General features: G+C 36.4%; 1 protein-coding gene and 1 pseudogene across 5 annotated transcripts in view; one reads left to right on the top strand and one right to left on the bottom strand.

Annotated features, from left to right (window-relative positions):
- BRWD3 (bromodomain and WD repeat domain containing 3) overlaps positions 1-16,325 on the top strand; it is a 217,047-nt gene that overhangs the window by 122,176 nt on the left and 78,546 nt on the right. For 3 of the 5 annotated variants that reach the window (XR_004622282.1, XM_034648786.1, XM_034648785.1), the window contains 6 exons: positions 2,123-2,290; positions 4,268-4,478; positions 11,808-11,901; positions 13,595-13,744; positions 15,270-15,346; positions 15,924-16,092. Coding sequence is in view for 4 of the 5 variants with exons in the window: in XM_034648786.1 (XP_034504677.1) it covers positions 2,123-2,290; positions 4,268-4,478; positions 11,808-11,901; positions 13,595-13,744; positions 15,270-15,346; positions 15,924-16,092 (869 nt within the window). In the remaining variant the exon portion in view is untranslated. The remainder of the gene's footprint in view (positions 1-2,122; positions 2,291-4,267; positions 4,479-11,807; positions 11,902-13,594; positions 13,745-15,269; positions 15,347-15,923; positions 16,093-16,325) is intronic. The other 2 variants (XM_002928622.4, XM_019809323.2) reach the window with 1 other exon arrangement.
- Positions 3,107-3,206, bottom strand: LOC117797540 (annotated as a pseudogene).

Genomic DNA, 16,325 nt, shown 5'->3' with positions numbered 1-16,325 from the left:
TATTGTGGTGAGCTTTAACTATATGTGCTCTGGTCTGCTTGTGAAATGAGACATGTTGTCACTGCCACTGGAACCCAGGTCCTGCAAAACTCCTGGGTCAGGAGATGCAGTGTTGGCAGGAGTTTGGGCCAGTCTGAGGGAAAAGAACTGGTGTGTTGGGACTGAGGTAAGTGTAACTTGGAAGGTCAGTTCCATCTGAGCATGATGGGGTGGGACTTGGTGTAAGCAGTTTAGTTAGTAACTTCTGGTCTGTACTGCTTCCCATAGATGACCCAGTGCTTATGCAGATGGGTGGCGGAGGGAAATGGTGGCTGCCAGTTACTTTGTTCACAGACAGGTCTTTCCATGACTCCTACCTCTCTGGGACACTCTGAGATGGGCAAATAAGCTCCCCACTGTGTGCCTCAGGTGCTCTTGAGATCAGTTTCCATGCCATATGTCTACAGGCTGTTTGCCCTGAATTCTTTCCAAGAGCAGCCCCAATGCTTTGCATGCTCTCTGAGAGCCAAACCCGTTGACCTATAAAATATAAAACTCCAGGCTTTAAGCCCTGCTGTTTTCAAGAACTCATGAAATTCACCCTCTCTGGCTTACCAAACCAGTTGCTGTGAGGATTCATCTTTCCCATGTGAACTCCCCTTTGTGCTAGTCTGTCTCTTGCCCTTCTCTACAACCTTGGCTCCCTCCCCACCATGGTAGCCCTGATCCGTTTCTATCCCAAACCATGCCTCTGCACTTCTACCTTATCTGATGTGGCCTCTTCTCTACCTTTAGTTGTAGAGTTTGTTCTGCTAGTCTTCAGATCAATTTCTGGAGTATTTAGGCTGAATTGGTAAATATCTACTTGAATTCATGGGAGGAGGTGAGCCTAGTCAATTCCTCCTACTCCATGGCCATCTTCCCCTCCATAGCAAATCTTGTTTATACATTTCTCTTGCATATTCTGCTTCCCACACCCCATCCCCCGCAACAGAATGCCTTCATATCTGTTTGTTAGATATAGGTTTTCTTCCTGGTATGAGGTAGGTATTGATTTGTAAATGGAATTTTATTTCCTTACTAGGGATTTAAGACTTGTTTTTTTTATAGAGTGAAATGTTGCATATCCTTTTACGTACTTTCTCATAAAGATTTGTAGAATAATGAAATGGTGTTACACATTTGCTAATATTGACTTTTATAATGTCATGTGTAAACAAGGGCAAAAAGCATGAATATTAACTAGGAGATAAAACTCAAAACATTTGAATAAAAAAATCTCTAATTCATCACACTTCATTTCCTATAATAACTGATGACTTGGCTACTTGGCTTCCCTTTTGGATACCTTTTAGTCCGACTAGAGGACAAGATGAAAAACATGTCTAAGATGTATTTAAGAAAAGAATATAGGGGCACCTGGGTGGCTCAGTTGGTTGAGCATCTGACTCTTGATTTTGGCTCAAGTCGTGATCTCAGGGACCTGGGATCCAGCCCCGTGTGGCTCAGTACTCAGTGTAGAGTCTACTTGAGGATTCTCTCTCTTTCTCTCTGCCCCTCTTTCCCCACTCTGTTATAAATAAATCTTTAAAAAAAAGAAAGGAAAAGAATATAGAAGTAAATAAAGTATTCAGATGTAATCATTGTATTTCAGTGTATCAATAGAAGTAATTTCTCTACTTACCAATATACTGAGGTGTTTTCAAAAGTGACAGTATTTGAAGGACGATTATTTTGATTTATTTCAAAAAGGAAATTCTCATGAAATAAAGATGCAAAACATTTTCTGTATCTGTGGTTGAACTTTAAACTTTACTCAGATCTCTACTCTGGACTTTTTGCTTGGAATATTTCATCAAGAAAGTACGGTTGGAAATTCATAATTTAATAATCATTCTTTAATATGAGAAGGCCCTCCTAATAATGGCTAATTTGGGGACATTTGTTAAGTCATACATACACACAAGCTGACATATCAAACAATTTAAAAGTTCTTTACATATACTGTTTATGTTTTATTTTCATTTTAATCTTGTTTTTTATTATTTATCTAGAAATTTATAGATTAAGGTTGTTTTTACTATATTTAGGGTATATTAAAATGTATGTAATCTTGTGGCTTTCTATCTTTGGTCTCATTAAGGTGATGGTGAGGTGGTAGAACAAGTAATTGGACAGCAAACCAATGACCAAGACGAAAGCATTCTTGATGGAATAATCAGGGAGCTACAGAGAGAACAAGATCTTAGACTAATTAATGGAGGAGATGTTCCACATTTTCCAATTAATAGATCATATTCTGCTAATGGTGGTAAGTATATATATATATATATTTATATGATGGATGTACTTTATTTATTTTACTTGCACTAAGTAATTACATGTAAGGAACAATTTTAGGTTTTTAAATAAGAACATTTTTATTAATTTACAATTATAATATCAAATACACCAAAGTGCCATAATCTCGTCATTCATGGCTAAAAGGTTTTTAGTTTTTCTTAAGAAATATGGGTGGTGTATTTTAATATACTGTTTTCTCTTAGCTCAAGAATGTATTTGCAGTCTTTACTTTTGTTATAATAAATGAGGTGCTGCAGTAAGTACAGCCTTAAAAGGGGAACCAACCTGTAATGTTTTCAAAATAAAAACCACTGTGAATGTAAGAATTACTAACAAAAAATTTACCATTCTTTGTTGAAAAAAAAAAAGCAGCCTTAATCCCCTTCATCTCTTGAATTTACAAAAATACACTGGAAGATAAGCCCTATTCTTAGGAAATGCAGATGCAACTTGTGAATTGATTTTCACAACAGTTTGAATAGTGGCAGTATCTTTTCTTCACTTTATATGAAATGTAACTATACATCTGAATTTTTTTTAAGATTGTATTTATTAATTTGAGAGACAGTGAGAGAGAGAGAGAAAGCACGAGAGGGGGTAGGGCCAGAGGGAGAAGCAGACTCCCTTGCTGAGCAGGGAGCTCAATGCAGGACTCAGATCCTGGGACTCTGGGATCCTGACCCAAGCCAAAGGTAGACACCCAACCGACTGGGGCACCCAGGTACCCTATGTATCTGAATTTTGTATAAATCTCAGCTTCTGTCAGTTTTACTTTTTTTTTTTTTTAATGATGGCTTGCTTCATGAATTTGTGTGTCATCCTCACTCAGGGGCCATGCTATCTTCTCTGTATCATTTCAATATAAGTGCTGCCAAAGTGACCACCATCAATTTTACCTTTATCAAGAACTATTAGTTGTACTTTAAAATGCAGTCTTCTTATGGGATTTTGGCAAATCTGTTTCTTTTTGCATTTATGTAATTGGGGTTTATTTGGGTATCATAGCTTTTGGAGTCCAAGAATTGAATAAAATGATTTAAATTTGAGGTGATTCACATGGTATTATACTCATGTCCGGATTCTTAAGTATCCCATAAAAGTAAAATAAAAACATTCTTTGTTCACTTAAGGAGCATCTAACTCACATAGGCTTTCCTTAACCTGGAACAAAATAAGAAGTGGGATGATAATCCTACATAACCAGGCCCTTTTTGTTTCTAAGACATAAAACTTTCTTAGAACGCTGATTTAGAGATTCATTAATGAAATCCACATTCATCTCCACCCTCAATACTAGATTTCTGTGGATAGATTTGAAATGCCATTAGTAAAAATGACCCCACTGACTTCTATTTCCAATGTTTATTTTTTTTTGTCTTCCTGGATGCTTATTTTCACAATTGAATGAATCATTCAATTTCCATTTTTATTTTATTTGCAAATACAATAAAAATAAAATAACAGGGAATGTCTAGGGGCTTAAAAAAGGTTTCCTTACTTTATTTCCCCTTTCTTTCATTGCTTACCAGTTTTGAAAATGAAATTTTTATAGTTAAAATATTTTTTGCTTATACTTTTTCTCTTATTACTACTTTTAAAAGCCTGTTGAAACTTTATTCCTAGACCTTTTCATGGGCTAAATATAGGCTTTAGATTAAAAGCTGCTTTCTGAAGTAGTACTATTAAACATTTGTGAATCTACCAAATCATATTAAATATAATTTTGTATTTCCTAAGCGTTTAGTAGATGACAGATGTGAATGTACTTTGAAAAATTATTGAAAAGAGTGATAGAAACTTTAAACATTTATTGAGTGACTTGCTTTATTCAAGGTGCTACAGAAAATGTAGAACAAAAGGATAGCAATATTGTCTTAGAAGTACCATCTTAAACTCTTCTATTTTAGAGTACTGATCTCTAAAAATTTGGTGCCTTTACTCGGAGAAAGTGGTACCTTTCTATTTATTCTAGCTCTGAGAAGTCCAAATATGGACATATCTTCATCCCCAAATATTGGGCTTCGACGTAGTGGTCAAATTGAAGGTGTCCGACAAATGCATAACAATGCTCCTCGGAGCCAGATGGCCACTGAACGAGATCTCATGGCATGGAGCAGAAGAGTGGTGGTCAATGAACTAAATAGTGGAGTTAGTAGGTGAGTCAATAAGGTAACATTGATAAGAAAATTGAGAACTTTATTGTTTAGTTAGTAAATTTTAAAAACTAAGGTATTTTTTAATCAAGCTGAGTTTTATATTAGTTTTTCTACATTATTCCAGTTAGTTCATTCCGTAACTATTTAATGATTATCTTCATTTGCTTGGCTTTGTGCTAATGTTTGGGAAATACTGAAAAATGAAAAACATAGTTTGCTTTCCATTAGTTTCCACTCTAGGTTAGAAGATAAGAATACAAATACTATTAAGTGAGAATATGAGACCATATGTTATTAAATATGTCAGTGGAATACAGACCCAAAATTCAACAGTGGTTCTGAGAAAAAGGCCATCACTTTGATATTGGAATAGTTGGGGAATGCAATATAGATATGTTGTAGAGCCCACTGCTTAGATGTATTTTGAAGTGTCCTTTAAGTGGACTTCCTTGTGCGAAAGGATTTTATTAGGATGAATTTCAAATTTAGAATACTTATTCTTTTTATTATTATTATATTATGTTAGTCACCATACAGTACATCATTAGTTTTCGATGTAAAGTTCCATGATTCATTACTTGTTTATAACACCCAGTGCGCCATGCAATACGTGCCCTCATTAATACCCATCACCAGCCTATCCCATTCCCCCACCCCCCTCCCCTCTGAAGCCCTCAGTTTGTTTCCCCAGAGTCCATAGTCTCTCATGGTTCATTCCCCCTTCTGTTTACCCCCCCTTTCTTCATCCCTTTCTTCTCCTACAAATCTTCCTACTTCTTATGTTCCATAAATGAGTGAAACCATATGATAACTGTCCTTCTCTGCTTGACTTATTTCGCTTAGCATTATCTCCTCCAGTCCTGTCCACGTTACAGCAAATGTTGAGAAATCGTTCTTTTTGATGGCTGAGTAATATTCCATTATAGATATGGACCACATCTTCTTAATCCAGTTATCTGTTGAAGGGCATCTCAGCTCCTTCCACAATTTAGCTATTGTGGACAATGCTGCTATGAACATTGGGGTGCATATGGCCCTTCTCTTCACTACATCTGTATCTTTGGGGTAAATACCCAGTAGTGCAATTGCTGGATCATAGGGTAGCTCAATTTTTAACTTTTTAAGGGACCTCCACACTGTTTTCAAAAGTGGCTGTACTAATTTGCATTCCCACCAACAATGTAAGGGGGGTCCCCTTTCTCCACATCCTCTCCAACAATTGTGTTTCCTGCCTTGTCAATTTTTGCCGTTCTAATTGGCGTAAGGTGGTATCTCAGTGTGGTTTTGATTTGAATTTCCCTGATGGCTAATGATTTTGAACATTTTTTCATGTGTCTGTTAGCCATTTGTATGTCTTCATTGGAAAGCTGTCTGTTCATATCTTCTGCCCATTTTTTTTTTGTTTGTTTGTTTCTTCTGTAATGATTTTGAGAAGTTCTTTGTAGATCTTGGATACCAATCTTTTATCTGTAGTTCATTCGCAAATATCTTCTCCCATTCTGTGGGCTGCCTCTTAGTTTGACTGTTTCCTTGGCTGTGCAGAAGCTTTTTATTTTGATGAAGTCCCACAAGTTCATTTTTTCTTTTGTTTCTCTTGCCTTTGGAGATGTGTCATGAAAAAAGATGTGTCATGGCCGATGTCAAAGAGGTTGCTGCCTATGTTCTCCTCTAGGATCATGATGGATTCCTGTCTCACGTCGAGGTCTTTCATCCATTTGGAGTTTATCTTTGTGTATGGTGTGAGAGAGTGGTCAAGTTTCATTCTTTTGCATGTAGCTGTCCAATTTTCCCAGCACCATTTATTGAAGAGACTGTCTTTTTTCCACCGGCTGTTTTTTCCTGTTTTGTCAAAGATTAGCTGCCGAAAGAGCCGAGGGTCCATTTCTGGGTTCTCTATTCTGTTCCATTCATCTATGTGTCTGTTTCTGTGCCAGTACCATGCTGTCTTTGTGATCACAGCTTTGTAGTATAGCTTGAAATCTGGAAACGTGATACCCCCAGCTTTCTTTTTCCTTTTCAACAATTCCTTGACGATTTGGGGCCTTTTCTGGTTCCACACAAATTTAAGGGCTGTTTGTTCCAGTTCTTTGAAAAATGTCATTGGTATTTTGATCGGGATAGCACTGAAAGTGTAGATTGCTCTGGGTAGCATAGACATTTTAACTGTGCTTATTCTTCTGATCCATGAGCGTGGAATACTTTTTCATCTTTTTCTGTCTTCTTCAGTGTCTTTCAGGAGTGATTTGTAGTTTCTAGAACATAGATCCTTTACCTCTCTCGTTAAGTTAATTCCGAGCTAACATATGATTTTTGGTGCTATTGTAAATGGAATGGATTCCCTAATTTCTCTTTCTCCAGTCTCATTGTTCGTGTATAGAAATGCAACTGATTTCTGAGCATTGATTTTGTATCCCGCCACATTATTGAATTGCTCTATAACTTCTAGTAGTTTGGGGGTGGATTCTTTTGGGTTTTCCATATAGAGTATCATGTCATCTGCGAAGAGGGACAGTTTGACTTCTTTGCCGATTTGGATACCTTTTATCCCTTTTTGTTGTCTGATTGCTGTTGCAAGGCCTTCTAGTACTATGTTGAGATCTTAAGGGAAAGGCTTCCAGCTTTTCCCCATTGAGAATGATATTTGCTGTAGGCTTTTCAGAGATGGTTTTTATGAAACTGAGGAATGTGCCGTCTATCAGTACACTCTGAAGTGTTTTAATCTGGAAAGGATGCTGTATTTTGTCAAATGCTTTTTCTTCATCTATTGAGAGGATCATATGGTTCTTGACTCTCTTCTTGTTGATATGATGCATCATACTGATAGATTTGCAGATGTTGAACCGCCCTTGCAACCCAGGGATGAATCCCACTTGGTGATGATGGGTAATCATTTTATTTTTTTAATAATTTTTCAACTTTATTTTTTTATAATAATTTTTTAATATATTATAGATAATCCTTTTATTGTACTGTTGGATCCTGTGAGCTAGGATCTTGTTGAGAATGTTGGCGTCCATGTTCATCAGGGATATCAGTCTGTAATTTTCCTTTTTGATGGGGTCTTTGCCTGGTTTGCGGATCAAGGTAATACTGGCTTCATAGAATGAGTTTGGTAGTTTTCCTTCTGATTCTATTTTTTGAAACAACATCAGGAGAATGGGTATTATTTCTTCTTTGAATGTTTGGTAGAATTCCCCGGGGAATCCATCAGGCCCTGGAGTCTTGTTTTTTGGGAGGTTTTTGATAACTGCTTCAATCTCTTCATAATTTATCTGTCTGTTTAAAAAATCAATTTCTTCCTGTTTCAGTCTTGGTAGTTTATAGGTTTCCAGGAAGGCATCCATTTCTTCCAGATTATTTAATTTATTGGCATAAAGCTGTTGATACAAGTTTCTAACGATCCTTCCTATTTCATTGGTGTTGGTTGTGACCTCTCCCTTTTCATTCATAATTTTATTAATTTGGGTCCTTTCTCTATTCTTTTGAATAAGTCTTGCCAGTGGCTTACCGATCTTATTTATTGTTTGAAAGAACCAGCCTTAGTTCTGTTGATCTGCTCTTCTGTGTGCTTGGTTTCTAATTCATTGATCTCTGCTCTAATCTTGATCAATTGCTTTCTCGTGCATGGAGTAGGCCTATTCTTCTGTTCCTGTTCCAACTTCTTGAGGTGAGAATATAAAAACTGCATTTTAAATTTTTCTATTTTTTTGAGTGAGGGTTGAATGGCTATGTATTTTACCTGTAGGACTCCCTTTGCAGTGTCCCATAGGTTTTGGACCGTTGTGCTTTCATTCTCGTTGGTGTCCCTAAAGTGTTTAAATTGATTTTTGATTTCCTGGTTTATCCAATCATTCTTGAGCAGGATGGTTCTTAATTTCCATGTGTTTGACCTTCTTCCAAGTTTTTCCTTGTGAATGAGTTCCAATTTCAAAGCATTGTGGTCTGAGAATATGCAGGGAATAATTTCAGTCTTTTGGTATTGGTTGAGACCTGTTTTGTACCCAGCATATGATATATTCTGGAAAACATTCCATGTGCATTTGACTAGAATGAGTTTTCTTTTGTTCTGGGATGTAGTGTTCTATATATATCTATGAGGTCCATCTGGTCTAATATGGCATTCAAAGCTCTTGTTCCTTTGTTGATTTTCTGCTTAGGTGATCTGTCTATTGCTGATAGTGCAGTGTTGAGGTCCCTTACTATTAATGTATTTTTATCTATATGTCTCTTTATTCTGGTTAAGAGCTGGCTTGTGTATCTTGCTGCTCCCCTGTTGGGGGCATAGATTTTTATAATTGGCATATCCACTTGTTGGATACATCCTTTAAGAATAATATAGTGTCCTTCTGTATCTCTAACTACCATCTTTAGTTTAAAATCTAATCTGTCTGACATGAGAATTGCTACCCCAGCTTTCTTTTGATGTCCATTGGCATGAAAAATGGTTTTCCATCCCTTCACTTTCAGTCTGGATGTGTCTTTAGGTTCAAATGAGTCTCTTGGAGACAGCAAATAGATGGGTCATGTCTTTTTATCCAGTCTTCCACCCTGTGGCTTTGTATGAGAGCATTTAGGCCATTCACATTGAGAGTGATTATTGAGAAATATTATTTTAATGATGTTATGTTGCCTGTAAAGTCTTTGTTTCTATAGGTTGTGACTTTGTGTTCTGTATCACTCTTGGGGCCTTTTTACTTTTATAGAACCCCCCCTTAGTATCTCCTGTAGGCCTGGTTTCGTGGTTACGAAATTGGTCAGTGACAGGAGATTCTAGAAGGTCCTTATCTCTCCATCATTCTATATGACTGCCTTGTTGGATAAAGGATCCTTGGCTGCATGTTTTTCTCTGAAGGAGCTTTAAAAATGCCCCTCCATCCTTTCTCTCATTCCAGGTCTGCATAGGCAGGCCTGACGTAATCCTAATATTTTTGCCTTTGTACGTGAGAAATTTCCTTGCCCTGTCTGCTTCCAGTGCCTTATCCTTGGATCTAATATTTGCGAATTGCACTATGACGTGATGTGGCGTAGGTTTGCCATGGTTGAATTGGGGGGGGTCCTCTCTGCCTCTTGTACACGCATGCTTGCTTCCTTTGCTAGATTGGGGAAGTTTTCAGCTACAATTTGTTTAAATATCTCTTCTAAACCTCTCTCTTTCTCCACCCCCTCAGGGATGCTGATGATTCTGACATTGGAGCATTTCATTGAGTCAGTAATCTCCGGTAACCTATATTCTTCAGATTGGATTTTTTTGAGCTAAGTTTCTATTTTAGCTTTCTCTTCTACTAACCCATCCTCCAATTCGCCGATTCGTTCTTCTGCCTCATTTACCCTGGCCGTCAGAGCATCTAGTTTTGACTGCCTTTGATTCATAGCATTTTTAATTTCTGCCAGATTCGCTCTCATTTCCACCCTTAGAGATTCTATATTCTTGTTAATATTTTCGTTAATATTTTTTTCAAGTCTACACATCATGTTGACCATTTGTTACTCTGAACTCCATTTCTGATAATTTGGTTATATCCATATCCATCAGTTCTGTGGCAGAGGCCACAGACTCATTTATCTTTTCTTTGCTGGGGCGAATTTCTCCTTCTCGTCATTCTAATGAGGAGAGGTTGCAGGGTTGCCCAGAGCCCACATTATTGACCAGGACCCAGGCAGCGTGCTCTTGTTTTATAGGGACCTTAGGGATGTGGGCTTCTTGATTTTTCAGCCTGCCTTCTGGGGGAGGGGCCTGCCCTGCCAATACTCAGGCAACCCTGTTTGGGTAGAGTCTCCCTTTCCCCTACAAGGGGGGATGGGGATGGGCACAATGTGAGCTGGTATTTCCGGGCTTTTGTTCTCTGGCGGCTTTCCCTGGTGGTTTTCTGTGACTCTTCTGAGAGAGCAGCAGTGGCCGTATCCTAGCCTCTGTCTCAGAACAGAGAGATTGCAGTCTGCTCTCCCCTGAGCTCTTCTGGCCTCTTTAACTCTGTTTCTGTTGGTGCTGCTATAAACCCTGCAGCTGGCGTCCCAGCCCTCACTTCCAGGGCTGGCACGTCTCTGTCCTTTGTATTTCTAACACCGCCAGCTGCCCTGCGTGCACTCCCGAGCTCCCTGTTTCAGTATGGTTCGCGTGCACTCCGGAGCGCTGGTTTTCAGTTTGGACGTGTTCATGTTCCCAGGCTCTCGGTCTCAGTCTGCTCTCTCGAGGGTGCCCATCCGCGAGTCTGCCACTCCCCAGTGCAGGTGGTTACCACTTCCCGGCGCCTGATCACGGAAGCTCCCTCCCCCTTCCATTTATCTTCTGACATCTGTGGGCAGATTCACGGCTCCCCGCTTCCTATCTCAATACTCAGTGCTGGAGATGTTCATTTGTAGAGATCCAGATGTGTCTTCCTGTGTCTCAGCCTGATTCCGTCAGTTTTCCATATGGTCTGGTACCTATCCAGCTCAGCTCAGGGGACCCCTACTCCTCCGCCATCTTTGGAAATACTTATTCTTTTTTATAAATCCTAACGTTTCCTTTAATATCAACTCCAGATAATCCACATAGGCTGGAAGTAGATTTAGAGACGAAAAAGGACATTTGACAGAGAACATACAAAATCTCTTAATCATGCTATCTCCTTTACCAAGCCTTTTACCAGCTCATCCAACAAGTAGCAAACATAATTTAGTTTCACCTTTTCTTTCTACAGCAGTAATAAGAAAAAGGGAGACATAGCTTATTTATAAACTCTTGACAGTAGAGGAATTTGACATAATTCTTTGCTCAAAACATTGAGGTACAATTGAAAGAAGGAAGTCAAATAGATACTTGTATGCCAATGTTCATTGCTATTTTATTCACAGTACCAGAACAGTAGAAATAACTCCAGTGTCTGTCCTCGAATGGATAAACAGAATGTGAATATGCATACAATGGAATATTGCTTAGTCTTAAAAAAATGAATGAAGTTCTCATACCTCCTCCCACATGGATAAACATTAAAAACATGCTACGTGAAATACCAGACACAAAAGGACAAATAGCATATGATTCCACCTATATGGAGTATACAGAGAAAGCAAATTCATAGAGATGTAAAGTTGATTAGAGGTTAACATGGACTCGTAGAAGGAGAAATAGAGAGTTACTGCTTAATGGTTACAAAGTTTGTTTGGAGTGATGAAAAAGTTTTGGAAATAGTGGTGATTGTTGTTATGCAACATTGTAAATGTCATTAATGTGCACCTAAAAATAGTTATAGTGGCAAATTTTACATTCGAAGATATTTTTGTTATCTGACTTTCAGACTGGTGGTTTGATTTTTGATGATTTTCTGTCACTTTGACCTTTGTTATTAGGGTTCAGGAAGAATGTCGAACTGCAAAAGGTGACATAGAAATCAGTCTTTATACAGTTGAAAAGAAGAAAAAGCCATCTTATACTACCCAAAGGGTAAGTTTAGTTTTACAGTCCTTTGGGTTACACTGCTTGCAAATATTTGCAGATACTGGGTTTTTCAAAAGTAGCAGTTATGTGTTAAGGGGCTGTTTTGATAGTTGACTACATATAGGTAACCTATTTTTCAAACCTGAAATTGAGATATATTGTAATTATTAATAAAGATAAAATTATACAATGTCAGGACTGTCCCCCAAAATTTAGGACATGTGGTCATTGTAGGTATAAAACATTTGTATTCAAATACCATTTTCATGTTGTTAAGGTAAAACTTTAAAATTGTTGGCTGATCACTAATCACAGTGTAAAGTAAGTGTTTAGATATCCTAGGTCAGAGGTTGACAAACTACTACCCATGGTCTAAATCCAGTCTACAGCCTATTCCTGTTAATAAAAGTTTTATTGGAACACAGCCACACTTACTAATTAATATATTGTCTATGGCTACTTTCATGCTATAGAGTTGAGTGGTTATAACAAAGGTCATATGACCTGCAAAGCCAAAAATATTTACTCTGGCCCTTTACAGAAAAGGCCCACTCTTGGCCTACCTAATCATATAGGAGCAAAATCTGATCTATACATTGGGAAGACTCATATTCCCAGTAGAAACTTCTAAGCAGGGAGTCAGATTCTTATACTTCATTAGGTACATAGTAAGCCCCTTACTAGTATTCTGAGATTGAACAAACTAGTGGCATACTGATTGATGTATAGTCTTATTCCCAGATCTAACCATAACTCCTAAAAAGTATGGTAACTTGGAGAGTCTAGTATGATTTTAATTTTATTAAAGAAATCTAGGCAATGGGCACTGAATTTTAAATGTTTTTTTTCAGTATTGATAAACACAATTTTAGGTAAGTATTATATGAATATCTTCAAATATCCTTAGATCATTTTGATGCCCACTTTCTTAATTTGTCTTGAGGTTTTGTTAGCTTATTTGATGTTCTCTGATAAGATTATTTTCTTAGAGATTTTGAATGATTCAGATCCATGATTTATATTATTTTCTCTTGCTAAGCTGATTTTTCAAATATCAGACTTGTCTGAGACTAATAAACAGGGTTGTTGGGTCTATAAACATTTTTATTTATATCAAAAATGAGAAATAGTTACATATAGGGTACGAAACTGGTCCTTGATACTGATTTATTTATGAGTTTTAAACTTGTTTTCTCTTGATAACGTGCTATGGTTGTAACTTTTACATAAGGGTATATCATTAATATTTTATACTTGTAAAGGTTAGAATAAAATAGTTTTCACTTTAATTTTAGTTGTTAAAATTAAATATTTGTATCGGTTTATTAAATGTATTTTTAAAAGAAGAAGTGCATATTTTATTAAGAATTATATATACATAGTTGTGATATGATATCTTGCTTCATCTTGTAATAAATTCTGAGTAATATAGTATATGTGAATTCTGAGTGGGTCTGTTCTTGCAGCCCAAACATTAAGGGTACTCTTTAATTTGATCACAAAATCTTCAAAATAGGGAAGTAGTAAATATTAATGGAAGGTAGTATAAATGTATATAGATCTTGTGTTTTCTTTTTGGGGATTTATTCCTAATTATTATATCCATCCCTCCCCCACCCAATTAATTTGCTTTATGCATGTTTGTGTTTGTTCACTGAGCCTTTCATTTTTTAAAATCTATTTTCTTTCTGTTCTACAGAATGATTATCAGCCTAGCTGTGGGCGGTCTTTACGAAGGACACAGCGCAAGCGTCAGCATACTTACCAAACACGGTCCAATATAGAGCATAATTCACAAGCATCATGTCAAAATTCAGGTGTACAGGAAGACTCAGACAGCTCCTCAGAGGTTAGATATCTGCTATTATTTACTCAGTGTAATTTTTTGTTTGCCAATTAGTATCATCACCTTGGGTTTACTTTTAATTGTCATTTTATTAGAAACTAATTTTAATGATTGTCTTTTAAGAAGATTATTCATTGGTAAGGCATTTAATAGGCAAATTTGAGCATTATACTGAATTCCTTTAAATACCTTCTCTGATTTATACCTAAGATATTATTTTTTTTGAGAGTATCAAATATGCCAGTGAAAGTTTGAGTTTGGGACAATGAGAAAAGAGTGAGAGGAAATCTGCCCATAAATAGAAAGTGGAATATAAACATTGATAGCTAGTTTACAGTCCCAGAACTGGTTTACTGTGTAATCAGCAGAAAGACATATTTTCTGTTATTGTTGACTTCATCATTCATGGAGATGATGAAGTGATGGCTTTTTTCAGACCTACTTTTTTCATGGTAGTAGAATAGAGTATACCCATTCTTTTCTTTCTCTCTTTTCCAGTCCTTTCCTTTTGTTCTCTTAACAACTTTAGTTGCTAAGTGGATAATGTGGGTTTAATTATTCATTGGCAATATATGGCACTCCCATTATTCTTCCAGCATTCACCGTTCTTTAATTCTTATCAATGATGTCCTTCCTTTTCTCCCTTACCTATGAAAATCTTGAACTAAAACAAATGGTGAGGTATTGAGGAATGATTTTACCTTTCTAATGTCATAATGGTGGTGTGGTTTTATTTTAAAGAAGAATCCTAATATTACTAAATGTTTATAGTTAAAATGCTTTTTTATAAGGATTTCCTTTGAAATAATCACTTGGGTATGAGGCAGTTGGTGATGGTACAGGTAAAACAAGATAGGGAGTGAGTTATTGTCTACACTGGAGATTGTGTACACAAGGGTAATTTATTCCCTCTACTTTGGTATGTTTGTAATTTTGCATAATAAAAAGATTATTAATTTTATGGGCAGTAATTATATTAACTTGGCAAAGGCATATAGATTTTTTTAAGTAATGGTTTTAACATTTAAGAGGGTTGTATTTGGGAACCTTAAGGAGTCTGTTAAGTCTTTGAAATAATAAAAGATGTCCCATATCACTAAGATAGTAGATATTAGAAAGTTTTAAATACCTGGTAGGCTTAGATGTGAGTTACAGATATATGTAGAAAAATGATTATGTACATTTTTAAAAGATTTATTGATTTTAGAGAGAGAGAAAGAAAGAGTGCGTGAGTGGGGGAAGGGGCAGAGGGAGAAGAGGAAAAAGAGAATCTCAAGTAGACTCATCACTGAGCGCAGAGCCTGACAGGTAGCTCAATCCCACCACCATGAGATCATGACCTGAGCCAAAATCGAGTCGGACATTCAACCTACTGAGCCACCCGGGTGCCCCTTATTATGTACATTTTAAGTGGAATGTTGTTTTGGTTGGAGGAAATACAAAAAGTGTTATAAAACAGGTAGTGTGTGCTGATTAATGATATGCTAGTTAATAACCATATATCTCAATTGCTGGCTCCTTGTTGCAGGAAGATGAAACAATTGGCACAAGTGATGCTTCTGTAGAGGATCCTGTTATTGAATGGCAAAGTGAAAGTTCTTCCAGGTAGTTTTAATGGTTTTGATTTGGTCAAAATTATTTGACCATTTTTATATGAAATTATGTTCTTGTAGGAATTTGGTAAAACTGGAGTTAAAATAGTAATTTATAGTAGAAAGAGTACTGGGTTGGAAATCCAGAGACTTGTTTTATCCTGGTTCTGCCAGTATCTTTTTGGGCATGTCACTATGGGCTTTAGTTTCCTCACTTGTAAAATAAGATGCTTTGTAAATCCAAGATTCTGCATTTTAGCAGGCTATGTTTATTTAGTTGAGTTTTAAAATAGCTACATTTAACCATTTCCAGGGATTAGGGGCATCTTTTTTTAAAGAAGCTTATGTGACTTGGACAGGAATTTTGAATTATAAATTCTGTTATGGGAAGCTAACCATTATACTTTAGCCAAGAAGGATTTTACTGAAATCACTTAGGTAATGATCAGTAATCTATACTGATATTTTTTTCTGTTCAGCTAGAATGTCATTTATAATGCTGTTTTATTACAAAATGATCATCTTTCAATTAGGAAGCAAAACTATTCCTTTTCTAAACTTATATATTCATAATTTTGATACATTTATAGTGATTCATCAAGTGAATATTCTGATTGGACAGCAGATGCTGGAATAAATTTGCAACCTCCAAAAAGACAAACCAGACAGGCAACACGGAAAATATGCAGCAGCTCTGAGGAAGAGAATTTGAAGTCACTGGAGGAAAGGCAGAAGAAACCTAAACAAACTAGAAAGAAGGTTTGTAAATTTACAAGTTGTTTTTATTTTTGCCTTTGACACTTGAATAATAGAAAAACTGACTTTTCTCTAAAAATAACATTCCATCTGAGAAACTAAGTAAAATTGTTTAAAATGGCTTTAAAGTAAAAAGTTTAAATTTTTTTTGTTATCAAAAGTAGAGGCTAGAATATCTTCATTATTATTTTAGTTATTAAATTAAAACATTGATAATCACTTTTAAAATATAGTAG

The sequence above is a fragment of the Ailuropoda melanoleuca genome, chromosome X (assembly GCF_002007445.2).
Source record: "Ailuropoda melanoleuca isolate Jingjing chromosome X, ASM200744v2, whole genome shotgun sequence".
Classification (NCBI taxonomy): domain Eukaryota; kingdom Metazoa; phylum Chordata; class Mammalia; order Carnivora; family Ursidae; genus Ailuropoda; species Ailuropoda melanoleuca.
The sequence above is the reverse complement of the archived record's forward strand: the minus strand, read 5'-3'. Positions and strand labels throughout refer to the sequence as shown.